The sequence below is a fragment of the Branchiostoma floridae genome, chromosome 14, assembly GCF_000003815.2.
Source record: "Branchiostoma floridae strain S238N-H82 chromosome 14, Bfl_VNyyK, whole genome shotgun sequence".
In the NCBI taxonomy this organism is placed as follows: Eukaryota; Metazoa; Chordata; class Leptocardii; order Amphioxiformes; family Branchiostomatidae; genus Branchiostoma; species Branchiostoma floridae.
This window is the reverse complement of record NC_049992.1, coordinates 8838867-8855562: the sequence shown is the minus strand read 5'-3', so window position 1 is coordinate 8855562 and position 16696 is coordinate 8838867. Positions and strand designations below refer to the sequence as shown.

At 38.6% G+C, this 16696-nt stretch overlaps 1 protein-coding gene across 3 annotated transcripts in view; it reads right to left on the bottom strand.

Moving 5' to 3' along the window:
* LOC118430412 (rap1 GTPase-activating protein 1-like) overlaps nt 1–16696 on the bottom strand; it is a 124219-nt gene that overhangs the window by 89501 nt on the left and 18022 nt on the right. For 2 of the 3 annotated variants that reach the window (XM_035841266.1, XM_035841269.1), the window contains one exon: nt 9168–9200. In XM_035841266.1, the coding sequence (XP_035697159.1) occupies nt 9168–9200 (33 nt within the window). Of the gene's footprint in view, nt 1–9167; nt 9201–16321; nt 16342–16696 lie in introns of those variants that run through there. The other variant, XM_035841270.1, reaches the window with a different exon arrangement.

The window sequence follows — 16696 nt, the reverse complement described above, 5'->3', positions numbered from 1 at the left end:
AACCTTCTTGGGAGGACCTAAATTATAGGAGAAGCAGAATGAGGTAAACCGTTAAGGCTATTTGCTACAAGACTCATCCAAAATTTTGATCCACTCACACAAGGACATATGAACACCTACATGTACTTAATCAAGGCATTCTGGTCCTCAAAGATAAATCATCACATAGTCATCATTTTTGTTGATGCATCATCCTCTTTGTACTCATTGCCATCCAATTCATTTCCACCAAACTCACGTATTACTGTTATTCATTGGTTGTTGTGATACATTGAACATGTAAATTGTACAACTGTCCAGCAATTAAGTTCAATCATTCATCAGTTCATTCACATTTCACGATGGTCCAAAAGGGCATGAAAAATCCCCACTTGTGGGACATGAATATTGATGTTAATTAGGTGTCAATCACTGTTGTCTCCATTGGAAACTGTCCGTGATTGGTTGAAAATTTAAAAGGCGGGCCTTAGTAATGTTTATGTTACGATATCTCCCCTGTGTCAACGTCGCTATTCATATGCGTTACCTGCCGCTGGTTTCAATTGTTATTACATTAGCACGTTTTAACAATACCAATTCGTTGCCTGACTCAAAACCAACAGGATTTTCAGTATAGTTTTGTCCATCTTATGGTCAAAATACCCAAAGATATTCCATCATCAAAAAAAAATATATATATCAGTCAGCTCGCCGCTGGTGAAGTTGGACGATTTACTAGTGCTGGGTTTCGACGGCAAAAGATTCAACATGGCGCTAGTAGTAGTAAAATATTCCAAACTGAACGTAGTTGTAATATAAACAGCTTTACCAAGCCACTTTTCAGCGACAAATTATTGACAGGATACGGTTTGAAAGTTCCTTCCGATAAAATAGAACAAGATAGCGCAACAGTTGGAACGTGCTCAAATAGATGACACCATTTATTAAACTGTCCATGGCCAGTCCCAGTTTGTATGTTTTTCTCCCCAATCATTGCCCAGGTTGTAGACCAACCTTAAAGTTTATTTGTAATCCTGAACTGGCATTTTAGACCTTTTCAAAAAGGTGCTTTGTAAATTGTTACGAATTACCGACGCCGTCAGTTCTTGACTACAATCATCCCGCTTGGGTAACATCATTTGTAGCAGCATGGGTGAGTTGTACATTAAAAAAACACAGGCACCATTTATTTTGAGACCAATTATCTAATTGAGTCACATATTCTTTGAAATGTGTTCTGGTCATTTTGAAAAAAAAGTCCTGAAATGAATTAACTAACGTTCTGTTTAGTTTAATAAAGAAAACAATCCGAAACCGCACGCAACATTTCCCTCCGCAATACAGTAGACTATCCCATTGACCTGAGATGAACCGGCGGGTGCCATGTTTGATTTCCCAAGCGGTCACGAAAACTCGACCCAAAAACAGAATAAAGAAGGAAAAATACACAAGCATACACAAAACACACACAACTTAGGAGGATGAAAACTTAAGTCTGATTCATGTAACCGATGCCCAGAATATAGCTGCGTTTAATACACAATCAAATCAAATTACGGAACGATAGTGAAAAAAAAGTGGTTCGTCCAAAACTAGCTTAAAACAAGCAGCTTTGACCAAAACTCCTTGCTTTTAACTTACAGGGCAAAAATACTGAATACACACACCAAACGATTTCAGAGACTTTGATTTACAGTTGAAAACCCCGCTCCCAGCACCTGGCACAAAGAGATGATTTGCATGAAAGTGCCCGCGAAGACAAAGGGGCTAATAAGGCTCTGTCATCTATGCCAACACCGCCTCATTATAGCTTCAAAACATCTCCTTTTCAGCGTGGAAGCACTGAATAAAGTGCACATTTCATATTTTGACCGATATCTTCCGATCCTACCGATAAAATGAAACAAAAACTACTCCATTTGAAAGAGGAAAAGCCGCCCGCCATCTTGGTTTTCGTATTTGTTTTTCTATCGGTGCGTTCAGGAATTATGGGAGAAAAAAGTATCGGTAAATATGAACAGGATTTTAAATGTATCAGACATAAGAAACTACACAGTAGAAATTGATTTTAGAAAGTTTGAGCTTAGATAAGGGTATAAATGTTTGATTCCAACGTAAATGAGAAAAAAAAGTCGGTGGAGTTCAGAGTTCAGCGACCGAAAGTGACTTTTGTCACGTCCCGTAAAAGCGGGGATTTGAGCACTGTATACACTGACATTTTTAAAGTTTTACGTCGTTTCAAGGCTGACATTTTCATGTATCATGTATATACTTTTGTTAATTTATATCATAAACTAGTCGATCGTAATCTTGGGAAATACTTCTGCTGCTTTCTGTTTATATGCCGTGCGGCACTTCAGACCCGCCTGTGGGTGTGGCCTATTAGCATAGCAACGAGAAGAATAGCCTAGCAACGGACCAGCGTGTTTTGCCCGGATGTTATGATCAGAGGAGCAAGCTGGACCTTGATTAGTATGTATTTCAGGATACTTCCAACCTAGCGCCGACCTTGGTTGAAGCATAGTCATGGGAAGGCCCTGAATGTATGACAAGGCCAGCTTCTTTTGAGATACTATTTTCCATTAGACAGCCTCTGTACTGACCAAAAGATTAACTATATGATTACAATTCATTGCTGCGATAAAGATTAAATTTTAGGTCTCCAAGCAATGTTTCTTAGAAATGCCCCATGGTTAAGCAGTCAGGGTTCAATGAACCTCCAACTTTTTCATACAGGCCTGCAAACCCGTGTCCTCTAGAAGTAGCTTCCTGAGTGAGACCGAAGGACAGCCACATCACTCCTCACGACTTACATGTATACTGATTATAATGACCTCCATCTACTCTGAAGTGCTGATTCAACCAAGATTCACTACTCAGAGGTCAATGTATTCCAGACAGAAAGTACCAGTACATCAGACTGATTGCTTATATTGTCATTCAGCAGAAATACAGCCACTGAATTTTCTCTCCTTACCACGTGCACAAGACTTTCAAACTTTCCTTGGCACCTGAAAAGCTTTAAAAGTATGTACGTGTAGTACTATTTAAATCAAGTACACCTCAACAGACTCTGATCACTACTTCCTTCTCCAGCTTTAAAAGCACTTTCAACAACATGCTTGACCATTTCTGTTAATGGACCTCCTACTTCAACAAAGTACTCGAAGTTAAGAGTAGCACTTTTCAAGTTCCCCAATCTCAGGTCAACGTGACACAGACTGAAAGCACCACAACTGCATGTGAAGAACATCTTACAAACTCCTCAAAATCATCTCCAAACTTTCAAACTTACGCAGTTACGGCATTTGAGTCAACTGGATATACATGTGAATTCATTGCTATGTTCTCATAGTGGAAGCTACATTTGTAATGACCTTTCTCACGTGCTAAGGTCATATATGTTTGGTCTTGAGGATAGCCACAACCCAAACACTTTGGAGAACCCACCACAACCATCATTTACACTGAGGTATCCAAAGTGTCTCAAAGTTAATGGAAACCGACCTGAACTGTTGGGTCATGCCTGGGTTATGGCAGATAATAACATACAAACTGGTGTGTTAGGAACCTTATTCAATATGACATCACACTCGTGATATATAACCTCCTTGGCTATACATACGTGAGCTTAGTGAGACATCCCTGAACTTTTAACACATTTCCAATCATGTCTGTCACACTTACAGCGAATCAAAAGTCAACATGCACTCCAGCGGTGATTTTCTTGCACTTAACTCTGTGCCCATACGTGAAAGTGCGTGATTGTAGATGATTCAAAATGCTGGTCTAGCTCCCACTCACTGCCAGAACGACCTGACCTGCATCCTAATGTGATACAAGTTTGAAGTTGCTCTTCGAAGCTTACAAAGTAGGGCGGCATGACATTAGGGGCGAGAGGAATGAAATAAATTACACAATAGCATCCACGCCGTCTCTACCATAAATGTTAGTGATCATATTGCCCTGATCATATTGCCGTGTGGGACTGTATAGCGCGGTGGCAATGTATGTGTTTGCCTTGTGACCAAGAGGTCACGGGTTCGAATCCAGCAAGGCAGATATCATGCCAGAGACATCCTTACAGAATATGTCAAACACAGAGACAAATGATTCTGACATTTGACGACATAGTTTAATAATCTCTCCATAAGTACCACACGGGTGAACTAAAATAATTAAGTCCCGCTCCTGCACCTGCACTAGAAGTTCCCGATCAACACACCCTGCAGCATATATGACCCCCGCCAGCAGAACACAATATAGACGAAATGCTTTCTTCCCACGTACAATCAAGGAATGGAACAACCTCCCGGCAGTGGTAGCATTGTCGCCATCCCTGTCAGTATTCAAATCAAAAATCTAATCCCATGCATTCGGTTTGCGTAGTGGACTTCTCTGTGTAAGTTAAGGCTGCAGAATCCTCAACACAATGAGGGCAGCAGCCCTACCGAAAGAAGAAGAGGCCATAAGCAAACACTGCAGCCCTGCATATAAAGTTTCATCTTTTGATGTGAGCATCGCAGAATTGACTCAAAAGCTGGTCTGTCTCCAGGACCTGTCCTTCTGTCCTGGGGCGGAAATTTGCTTGTTGGGACAAAAATTTTACTCCATCCGCCCCAAAAATGACATGAAACTGTTGAAAATGTAAGCTTGAAATGACATATTTTACCAGGAATATCAACAATATGGGCTTGAAGAGTGGGACAGAAATATTTTTCAGGCTCTGCGGAGACAGCCCCGCTTAAAAGGTCACCATAACCAGACTTAATCTTTCTCCCTAGCAACAGCACCAGTCAAGAAGTCATGGTGACTGACAGTCAGCGAGGGCTAATGGTTATTAAACATAGATCTCTGTCTCAGTAATCTGACAGAGCAGGGTAACATTTTAGATGTCACTGAGATGTTAGATGTCATTCATTAAGACTGCATAATCTTGGCTGAGCTAATAAACTGACTCCATGCACTCAGTAGTCTTGTAAATTGTACCTTAAAAATACAAGCTGTGTAATGACCTCAAATAAAGAACTCACCCCCAACTTTGGCAACAACTTGAAGCACCTTTTCAATTTTGAAAAGTTTAAAAAGTGCATACTTTATTCGTATAATTTCTTTATGAAGATATCAGAGATTCTAAAGTATGTTAGCTTAATATATACTTTGTTTATGGAGTAAGAGGAATTTTAAAATTTATCTTTTCACTTAGTTTGTAGCTGACAGTATGAGAGTCAGCATACTGTCAAAAAGCTCCGTGGTTAAAACCACCGCGAAAAGTCCCTTTTCCCGCTACCGCGAAATTAAATCCTTAAAAACTTAAATGCATTTTACAGTATATTGAAAACCTTCAACAGCCCTGACATTTGCCTAATAAGGCTTCATCAGGCAAAAGAAAGACATCGTCACCTTGAATGCAGAATAAGCAGCAAGAAGCAGCTGAAAGCGGAAATTGGGAAGTGTAAAGTGGGAAGGATGTACAGACGGAAGAAAGTCATTAAGCTGTGGATAATAGCATCACATTTTCCACCTGCTCACAGAAGAACTAATTTAGATGCAGCTTTCCAATCAACACACTTTGGTTGGGAGCCAAGTATTGATTATTGGTTGGGCAGACTCTACTGCAGAGAGTCAGGGCAGTTTAGACCTCACTGAGTGAAACCTGGTCGGGCAACCACCTGCTGTCAAAAGTTACATTGAAACAGTCCCATTCAATTTTACATTATACAGTAGACAAATTGTTGGACCCAACCAGCAACCACTTTTGTGCAGTCCCCAGGGAGCACTGACATCCCATTCAACAACCAAAATTGACAGCAGCGCCAAGCCAAGCAGCAGGCATTTCAAACTAATCTGCCAGGCTGGCTTTGGTGTGTTTATCATTTACTATGCAATTATGGCCTTTTCCTGATATTCTTTCAAGCCAGTATCTAAACTTACTGCTGTTGTCCTATAGAGCAAAGCAATCGGTACCATCTACATTTGTACATTGTATCTAAATGTATGGCCAACTAACCAAAGCCTCAACCTGAGAAGGAAAACTATGTAAAACCTGGTATAGGGCTTGAGACTGAACATGTATTAGTTTGCAGCAGACTCTACAGACATGTGTAGAGGACAGTCCCCCAGAACTGGCAGAAGGTATACTGACCTCCCAGCCAAGTGATAACCTCGGACCCAAACCCTGCTTGGAAATGCCCTAGAGGCCGCCCAAGACCAGATCCTCAACACACTAAAAGAGCTGGGGGTCTCCAGAACCAACTGGAGGGAGTACACCTAGGACAGATGAACCTGGCGTGAACTTTCCATGATGAACTTTCCATGTCTGTAGCCGCTATGCATCAGAATATTATACCTGCGAATGATTGATTGCCAACCAACCAACCTGTCTGGAGCAAGTACCTGGCCTCAGCAACCACTTAGCAGCTTGAGTGATTGCTGAGACCTGCTGGGACTGTAACACTAGTTCACCTTTATCCGCAGGGAAGCCTAAGTCTTAAATTTATTTTAAAAAGCCTTGTTGTACGGCCCTAGAAATCAGTAAACCAAAACACGTTTCCTAGCTTGCAGAGGTGAGATGAACAACAGGAAAAGAAGCTCAGCAGAGGTCACAACATCACCCTGACAGCAGCTCACGTGCATGTAGACAATAGGCAGCAGTAAGGAAGCTCCTATGACTATATAAGTAAATGTTCTTCCAACGAAGCTTAGGCAATTTGCCTTGCAGATCATCGAGTCGTGATTTCATGTACAACACTAGAGTTCGGCGACCTCATACCTCCATGAAATATTTAGAGCTTTTGTGAATTTCATGCAATTGATTAACACATTAACATAATTTATGCATGTTGTTGTTCATCATTGACTAACATACACATGTCACAATAATAAAATTCCCATCATTAGTCATAAATTGGTTTGCAATTTTTACATAAATCATGCAAATAAGTTCCTCATTACCATATTTGGTATCTGCTTACATTCCACCTATCATAATTAACATGTGTTACATTTATTAAAGTCCAGTTATTGAAAACATTGGAATTATACAATATCCTCATTAATTATGCAAATAAAGTCCTCACTTGCATAACATGCATATCATTATGAACATCTTTGCCCAAAGTACCTGCATGCCTAATATGCTGCCAATCCGTCAATCCTTTCTACAGTTATCCTTTTTTTAATGTCTTGCCAAAACGGCCCTGCAGTTCCGAAATTAAATGTTAGGGGACTAAAACCTGCCCCACTTTATCATGACACTGAACGCTATCTACCACCCAAATGTCAAGACCATATCACGTCCGAGACAAGAGATACATAGAAAAAAACAGCTATGATAGAATATTCTCATTAATTATGCAAATGTAACCCTATTTTGCATGATTAGTATTTTATCTTGAATGTACAACAGGTCTAAGGTACCTACATAGCAAAAATCATGAAAATCCGGTGTTCCCTTCTAGAGTTATCCTCTTCAGAAAATTTTGACAAAAATGCTCCTGCTATCCCAAAACTAGCCACTAGGGAGCCCAAACTTTATTAATATGTCACTTCTTCCTGACATTTCATGGAGGTAAATAAGCCTTGTTGTAAGGCCCTAGAAATCAGTAAACCAAAACATGTTTCGTAGCCTGCAGATGTGAGATGAACAACAGGAAAAGAAGCTCAGCTGAGGTCACAACATCACCCTGACAGCAGCTCACGTGCATGTAGACAATAGGCAGCAGTAAGGAAGCTTCTGTGACTATATAAGTCAATGTTCTTCCAACAGAGCTTAATACGCAATTTGCCTTGCAGATCACTGTGTCATGATTTCATGTACAAAATGATAACAAGGCAAAAACTATCAAAGACGTATTTCTCTACATCTCCAGGCTGATTTGAGATTCTCATGAATAAATAAAAGGTTCAAATAAACCAAGGAGCCTGATAAAAGCTCCTTGAATAAACTAAAAAGACTGAAGAAATTTGTAGAGATTTTAAGCACTGAGGCCGTTATTAGGGTTAATTGAGATAATCTATACTTGCACTGTAATTTTAGGTTAAACACTGCAATCACATAGCAAAATAACAGCTCACTCGTTTGTGGCATGAGCACATAATAACATGCTGCCAGCGCTTCACTGAGTAAATCAATGTAGGTAGTCACGGGCACAGCAATGAAGAGCTACTGTCACATGCAGGCAAGGAATGAGCATTAACCGCACATCATTAAGCCTAGTTAACAATCTCTGTAATTACACTCAAGAAACATTTCAGTACGTTCTTCAAATTCACATGTGCTGCATGTGTTGTTCAAGAGTTTCTAATTAAGATATTGATTAAGGGCTGAAATTGCCTACTAATTGAAACTGCTACAAGTAGTTTTCTCAAAAGAAGTTCAGCGACAACGATTGGAAAGATTTATATATCTGATGCATCTACTTGTGAAGTATGTTCTGAAAACTAATCTTGGCAAGAAAAGGAAAGATAAAAAAATAGATTTAAATCAAGACATTGATTGAGGGCTGAAATTGCCTTCTACAAGTATGAATAACAGTACAATATTCAGTTTTCTCAAAAGATGTTCAGGGGCAACGATTATAAAGATCTAGATGCATCTGTATGTGAAGTATGTTATCAGCACTAATCTTAGCAAGTAAAGGAAAGAGAAAAATTAGAATCAAATCAAGAGCTGAAATTGCCTACTACATGTATGACTAACAGATTGCTATATTCGGTTTTCTGAAAATATCTTCAGCAACGACGTTTGGAAAGATCTAGAAGCATCTGCCTGTAAAGTATGTTATCAGCACTATTCTTAGCCACGCATGCGTCCAGGCATCATTTGGGCTCGCAGTTCTGAAAATAATAAGAAATTGGATGCACTAACTTACACTAGGGAGCAAATCCTCTGACAAGCATAAACTTCTGATTGACCAGGGATGCTAAAATGTCACTTGTGGTCACAGTCTTCAACTGTGTTCTCTCTGACAGAGAATTTTGCTCCTCAGGATACCCCAGAATGCACCATTTTAACTTAAAATTCTCCAAAACTCAGCAACATGGAAGGTGGATGCCTCCAGACCCCCTACGATACTCGCGCCTATGTCACTTGCTGCAACTCACCAAGAAATTTTAACCTCCTATTATAATAATGAAATTCTAGCTTAAAGCCTGAGAAAAGGAAAGAGAAAAACTTAGACTCTTACCTGTATGTTCGTAGGGTCAGCGGGGCATCACACCTGTGGTAAACAAAAAATTAACACCGTTGTAGAAATGGGCTGCATTTCTGTGACGCTAGTTCACCTATATCCGCAGGGTAACCTATATCCGTTGCTTAAAAAAAACATATATCAAGTCGACGGACGATAGTTTCAAACTACTGTACAATAGTTTGAACATATTACAATTTGAAACCAATGTCCATTGACTTGATATCCCTTATACCGTGTGGGTAAACACAACGAATATAACCCTGCGGATAAAGGTGAACTAGTGTTAAGCAAACTATCGTTGATGACTTACATTTAGTTAAAAAATTTCCTCACACAACATGTGTGACTACAGGATGCACTTTAAAAGAGGAAATGTATGCAGAGGTTTTGTGTTTGTGGTTTTTGCGGTGACCCATTTACCACTTAACCAACATGAACATTTTTGTTCTAACTTCTACCTAACCCATGATTTAGACCGTAAGCTTAAAACCATTGCAAACATCCATTTTCTGTTTAATGCAATATGAAATTCACACAAACTTTTACCATTTTCATATTAGTTCACCTTTATCCGTGGGGTAACCCATATCCGTTGTGCTGCTAAACATGGTATCCAGGGATATCAAGTTGATGAAACTGAGAGCTGACCTCTGACCTCACGACCGGAATGATTATGGATAACGGTCTTTTGTGCATATTATTTTGTATGTTATGTATTGTTGATATGACATGTACTTTGTGTAATCCAGGGCCCCACTGTAAAGCAGTGACTTACTTACACTGAGTTGGGTAACCCTGGCTAAAGAAAACAGAATTTTAAAAAAATTAAAAAATGGACGGTAGTTTCAAATTGTACTTTTTTCAAAATGTTGCAGTTTGAAACCACCATTTGTCGACTTAATATCCCTAAATATATTGTTTTTAAAAGGAACAGATATAGGTTCCCCTACGGATAAAGGTGAACTAGTGTTACAATATTCCAGTTGGTTTTCTCCTTGGTGCTGAAATGATGTCCGGACTATTATTCTCATATTTTGAAAGCACAAAGTCACAGCAATGCAAACCAGGTACATAACTTAACAAAGTATCTCGTGCTTTTTCTTCAGGTTTAACTTATACCTGAGATCATTCCCTAGTTCATCATACCTGAAGTTTACATAGCAAAAGATAATTGTTTTAGATTAAAAGTCCTAGTATCTGCAAGAATTTTGTGTTGCCTCCTTTCAAAATATTCATTGTTTTGTTGTTAATGTTTTCATAGAATCAAGCTACATGTGTGTATCACTATCACTGGACAAAATGACTGCTATTCATATGCATTGTGATAGGTGGCGTTGTCTACCTGTGTGTCTTTACAGAAGGTGGAAGTCATGCACTGAGGGTAAGTTTACTGTTGTGTGAAACCTCTTTTTTCTGCTTCCATTTCTGGCACACTTGAACTTGGCAGGGTGATAATTAGTCTGTCCTAGTGTTGTGCGATATGGCAAGATCAAATCAATAACGGCAGTTTACCTTTATCCACATGGTAACCTATATCCGTTGTTTTTAAAAACGAGGTATTTTGGGACATCTGGAGGACGGACATTCAAATTACAATATTTTCATAGCATTCTAGTCAGAAACAGCTGTCTGTCGACTTGATATCCCTGAATACTCCAATTTCATATACAACGGATAAAGGTTACCCCGCAGTTAAAGGTGAACTAGTGTAACTTTAAAAATATCACAATCACATCAGAGACAGTGTACTTATCCGTACAACTGACTTGTGGATCAACATAATTCCACCAATATAGAAAAATTGCTAAACTTTCCTTCCAACACTGAATTAAACGATAGGGACTTACCCTCTAAATTTTTGGTGAAAATAGAATAATTCCACCAAATTTAGTATAGAATGGAAAATCAACCAATGCGAGGTTCGAAAGTAAATTTGATAGGTATAAAGCACAAAATATTTACCCCAATCCCTGCTTGGATCCATCCAAAATTTGTGAAAGACACACAGTATTTTAGAGCACTACTCCCTTCCATTTGCAAAATCTTGGTTTCAGTCCAACACTGGTGATTTTCTTCTTGCCACCAAAGATATAGAATCTCAACCTAAAGGTCAGTGAAATCCTAATTACTCACTCCACCGGTTCTTTTAATGATTTGTTTGTTCATTCCTTCCTTTCTTGACCAAGAAAAAGACTATTGTGGTGTGCCTAAACCACACTGATGCCTATCTGATATTTTATCATGTTCTGACACACCAAGACCAACACTAGTGCAACAGTGTTAACGGGCTCTTTCATATTCAACTATGACGTTACAAAAAGCTCTCGCCAAGTTCTGTATCTGCATCTGTATCTGTAACACACCAGCTTCGCAGGCACACAGCAGCTGGTTACTGTAAATGCATTTAAGTTCGCAGGGACTTAATTTTGTGGTAGCGGGAAAAAAAGGACTTTTTGCGGTGGTTTTAAGTTCGCGGTAGCACAATGCTCTAGTCTCTTACTACTATGGAAAAATGTTCGCGGTGGGTTAAAATTCTTCATTTACAGTATATTACACTCAACAATGTTTCACTACTTCATACTTGACGGAGATCTTATTACTTTTATCAATGAAAATTTAGCACTTTGGCTATACTTCTTGTCAGTGAAGCGACATACTGATACTTCCAGTCTGTAAATTGAAAGGTACACTAATGAGCTGAGTTGACAACCCTCAGAAACAATTTAAGACCTGTGCTGTCTCCAGGACCAAGCCCTCCATCCTTGGACAGAAAGCGGATTTTAGGTTGGACGCATGAAGGGACAGTATGGATTTGTTTGTGCCATCAGGCAAGAATATGCTAATTATGTAATACAATCTACCTTCCAGTGTGCACGTGGACATGTAGAAACAGGCTCAATTGAATGTTAGCGGGCTTTTCAGACTTGTTGGGACAGATAAAAGTGTCATCAACAATAAAATCTAAACCTCAGGCCACAACAATTTAATTTCTTGGTTCACGGATTCGCTCGCTCCTATTTTTTTGAAAAAAAAATAAAAAAATAAAAATTACCACTCAGCAAATTTTTACCATTAATGAAACCATTCACCAACTTTCTGGTGTAGCAAACATAAAAACTGACACTACTTTTGTAATTTTCAATGAACAGGTGCTGTTACTGTACAGTAATAGTGTTTTTGTACTTTTTTCAAGCTTTTACTCTTTATGTTTTGGATTAGCCCTTACCTTTACCCCAACCATTTTACAATTTTTACTTTTATTTTCATTTTGCCCTCTCGCTCCATATTTCTTATGAAAAAATCCGTGAACCAAGAAATTAAATTGGTGTGGTCTCATGACATGAAAAGTATTCTAAAAGTATTTTTGTAAGCTTAGGCCACACCAATTTAATTTCTTGGTTCACGGATTCGCTCGCTCCTATTTTTTGGAAAAAAAAATAAAAATAAAAATTAACACTCAGCAAATTTTCACCATTAATGAAACCATTCACCAACTTTCTGGTGTAGCAAACATAAAAACTAACACTACTATTGTAATTTTCAATGAACAGGTGCTGTTACTGTACAGTAATAGTGTTTTTGTACTTTTTTCAATCTGAAAACTTTTTAGTCTTTATGTTTTGGATTAGCCCTTACCTTTACCCCAACCATTTTACAATTTTTATTTTTATTTTTATTTCGCCCTCTCGCTCCATATTTTTTATGAAAAAATCCGTGAACCAAGAAATTAAATTGGTGTGGCCTTAAATGACATTTTTAACCACGAGAATCAATAACATGGACTGTAAAAAGATGAGTGGGTTGGAAAAAATTAAAAGCTGGAGACAGCTTAAACCTTAGGTAGGCAACCAGACAGCTGTTAAGCTGTTGCTAGCCACAGTTTGAAACATCACTGACCTTGTGAAGGGTTAACATAACAAACACCCCCACAGCCTTAAGAAAACAGTTACATGTTACTGTCGGAGAGAATATACTGTATTGTAGAATGAAACAGCAATATGATGATAAAGCCTACAAGTAGTTGTATACAAATCTGAATTGTTTTAGAAATAACCCCAACAAGACAAACTTTTTTTAAGGAAGAGCTTTTAAACCTGACATTCCATCCAAATGATCCAATTAAATTTGAATAAAACAAAACTTTATGCTTGCAATGTATTCTACTTTCCTTGTATCTACCTTAGATTCATAGGGAATAGAATATTTTGACCCGATTTAATAATCATCCCAATGAATGAAGGTAATGTCAATCAATGCTTCATAATCATTGTAAAAACTTAAACTTAACTTAAACTAAGAAATGTTACATGCTACATGTACATATCAATACAGTATATGCTTTATTGATTATGTTGTAATGTAGATATACTACTGCCATTATAAGATAGATAACTATCATGATCAACAACCATAGTGAAACATCCCTTGATCGTATCTAAAATAGATTGCAGGATGTTTATATCCAAAGGTTTCTTTGGATTGAACCATAAACAGTTAAGCCACAGTGGGTGGTGAGAGACCAAACAAAGGATTTATATACCTTAACAAAACTTACCTTAATCTGTAACTACTCAAAAAGGAATACAGACATCTAAATATAAACGTACATTCAAGACTTTCTCCAGCCAGCTAGTATATGCAGGAAGCTTCACTACACTCAAGGTCAAAACATACATAGGCAAGCTTTGTGCTTATACAGTATACAGTAACAACAGTTTCTATTTTGTAACCTTATACTTATAGTCTGTGGGGAAACGTTGCCCATGGCTTATACATTTGTTGACACAACTAATGAGGCATATCATACATTTGTCTAGTGAAAGTCTACAAAATAGAAGGTAAAAACTCACCCTATAGACAGAGGAACCGACATCCTGAGGCATGCCCTTACTAACAACTGAGAATATTACTCAAGCTGTAAGTCTTACTAATACTTGGGACCATACTGTACATCCTAAAATATAGGATTACAGATATTAAGAACTTTTAAAAAGAACTTTTTGTAAATCATTAAAATTGTCAAAACATTAATCTCATTAATGCTACAATCAGTGGAAAAGAGGAAAAATATTTTGGTTACAATTTCAAACATTACAAATGTAGGTCTTGGAAATAAATAACAATTCCAACTGTCTAACAACATGACCCACTTCCTTTTTAAAATTGATCTTAAGTTTGTAGTAATTGGGGCTCTGTTCACATGAACTACATGTAGATCACATGCTAATCTTGACAGTATCAAGTCAACAGATAAATCTCGAAAGTAATGCTAAAAAGGTGGTTTAAATGACTACAAAACATACGGATGTATCCATTAGTGATTTTACGGTAGATTCCCCAGTATTGAGACATCCAGGTCAGGCTGACAGGAAGCCCTGTAGGCAGTGTAGAGTCTAGACTGGCTACCTCACACCAGCATTGAGTCACCACCCAACACTCATACATGCTGGGGACACTTCAAACCACAACGTACAGGAATACTATGGATACAACTACAAATGTATCAGGTCATTCCATTCTAGTAGTTTTGTTACACTGGAGGGATCTATCATTTTTTTAATTTTCTAGCATGTATTTCTAGACTGACTACCTCACACCAGCACTGAGTCACCACCCCACACTCATACATGCTGGGGACACTTCAAACCACAACATAACACTGGAATATGGAAACAACTATAAGGTCATTCCATTCTAGTAGTTTTGTTACACTGGAGGGATTTATTTAATCTATTTTTTATTTCATTTTATTTCTAGACTGCCACACTAGACTCACACCAACACTGAGTACCTCAACATTCACAAATGCTGGCAACAGTTCAAACAACAGCAAGAATATAGATTGGATAACGTTTCAACTATCGGGGTCATTTCACCTTAGTGGTTTGGTTAAACTGGAGGGGGTGGTTTCTAATGCTCCACCCAGGAGGTTAATATAACAGTCAACATTTACAATTCAAGTTCCCACAACACCGGCAGATGTGGGCTTGTATGTGTGCCAAAAACACAGAGTCTGACACATCCAGGCATAAATTAGAAATGTATAGACGTTACAGGAAACAAGAAATAAATCAAGAAAAGAAATTGGGCGAGATGTCCCTTTTTTACACCACAGGGCAACAAATTAAGGTCAAGAAATGAATCTTTGCATGAGCAAAAATTCACTCAAGACCTAGTTATCAAGAAAATACAAGTAATGACCGACTCCCACCCTATTTACACAAAGAAACTGCTATTCACCCAAACTGTCACAACCGAGAACATACTGTAGAAAATGTCTAAGCTTCCATACGCTTGTGTCACTTACCAAACTCCAGTGGCAAATCGTTTCTTCCTTGTGTCTGCGATGAAGAGAGATCCCACAAGACAGGAATTTGTGTCCCTTACACGAAAAACAGGCGGTTTGGAGCAACAGAGTCTTCTCCTGCCAGACTTTCATGAACCCACACCAAGTGCCAACAAACACACTAGACCAGTGCTCCGTCCAAATTTGACCAACTGTCGCCGTTTGTTGTCCAAGCGTTCACCTGCACTATCACTGTGCCCACAGAGAAAGTGACCACGCCACCGCAAACACACCTTATCTCTATCTGCGTCCACTTCAGACAGACTGCAGAACTGGCTTCCTATAGTTTCTATGTGACTAAGACTAAACATGTGTGTATACTATGTGTATAAAACAACTATACAAATGGAATCTCTCTCTACATATACAGAGGTGTCATGGGGAAAGTACAATCATGTATGCTGAGGGATGACATGCTGTAGAAAGACTTCAAAGCCAAGAGTCCAGGACCTACTTTCTTAAGCTTTAAAGTTTAATAAACATTTTCCTACCCCTTCTCATAGATTAAAGTAATACTAGTAACTGTTACTGGTACCCATATAAAATATGTCATTGCTTGACTCTGTCACTAACTTTCTGTAGTAAAACAATAGAATTTGAAGAAAACTCGAGCCTGAGACCTACAAAAATAATGATATCTATATACAATGTCTATATTTACTGATGAAATAAAATTGTGTGTTTACTTACTTTGTTAGCATCAACATAAAATGCAAACATCACTCTAGACATTCGCTATACTCCCAATCAAGTTCAAATCATATGTACATAATGTACTTCAATGTCGTTGTCCATAACCTACCTTTCTCTCCACTAAGGTCCACACGAGGTCTTGAACAAATGTCCAAACTAAGCGTATACATGAGCCAAGGGCAACAGGAAGTCCCCAGCGTCACTCCCTAAGTAAACTCCACTCCTCTCCCGGTGGAGTTCGCAGGTACCCCAATGTTGTTGACCATAACTGACCCTTTTTCTCTATCAGTCTACTTGAGGCTGCTACCTTGACGATATCTGCGATGGAATATTTCATCTAGCTGGCGTCTGTTTACCCTCTTGTACAGAACCTGGCACCTGCCTGACGTTATGGCAGATAGTCAGGGGATAAGGACTCTTGTACTAGTTGTAGAATAATGGTCAGTACAAAGGTGATGCTCACGGGCCGGGATGTTCTATGGCG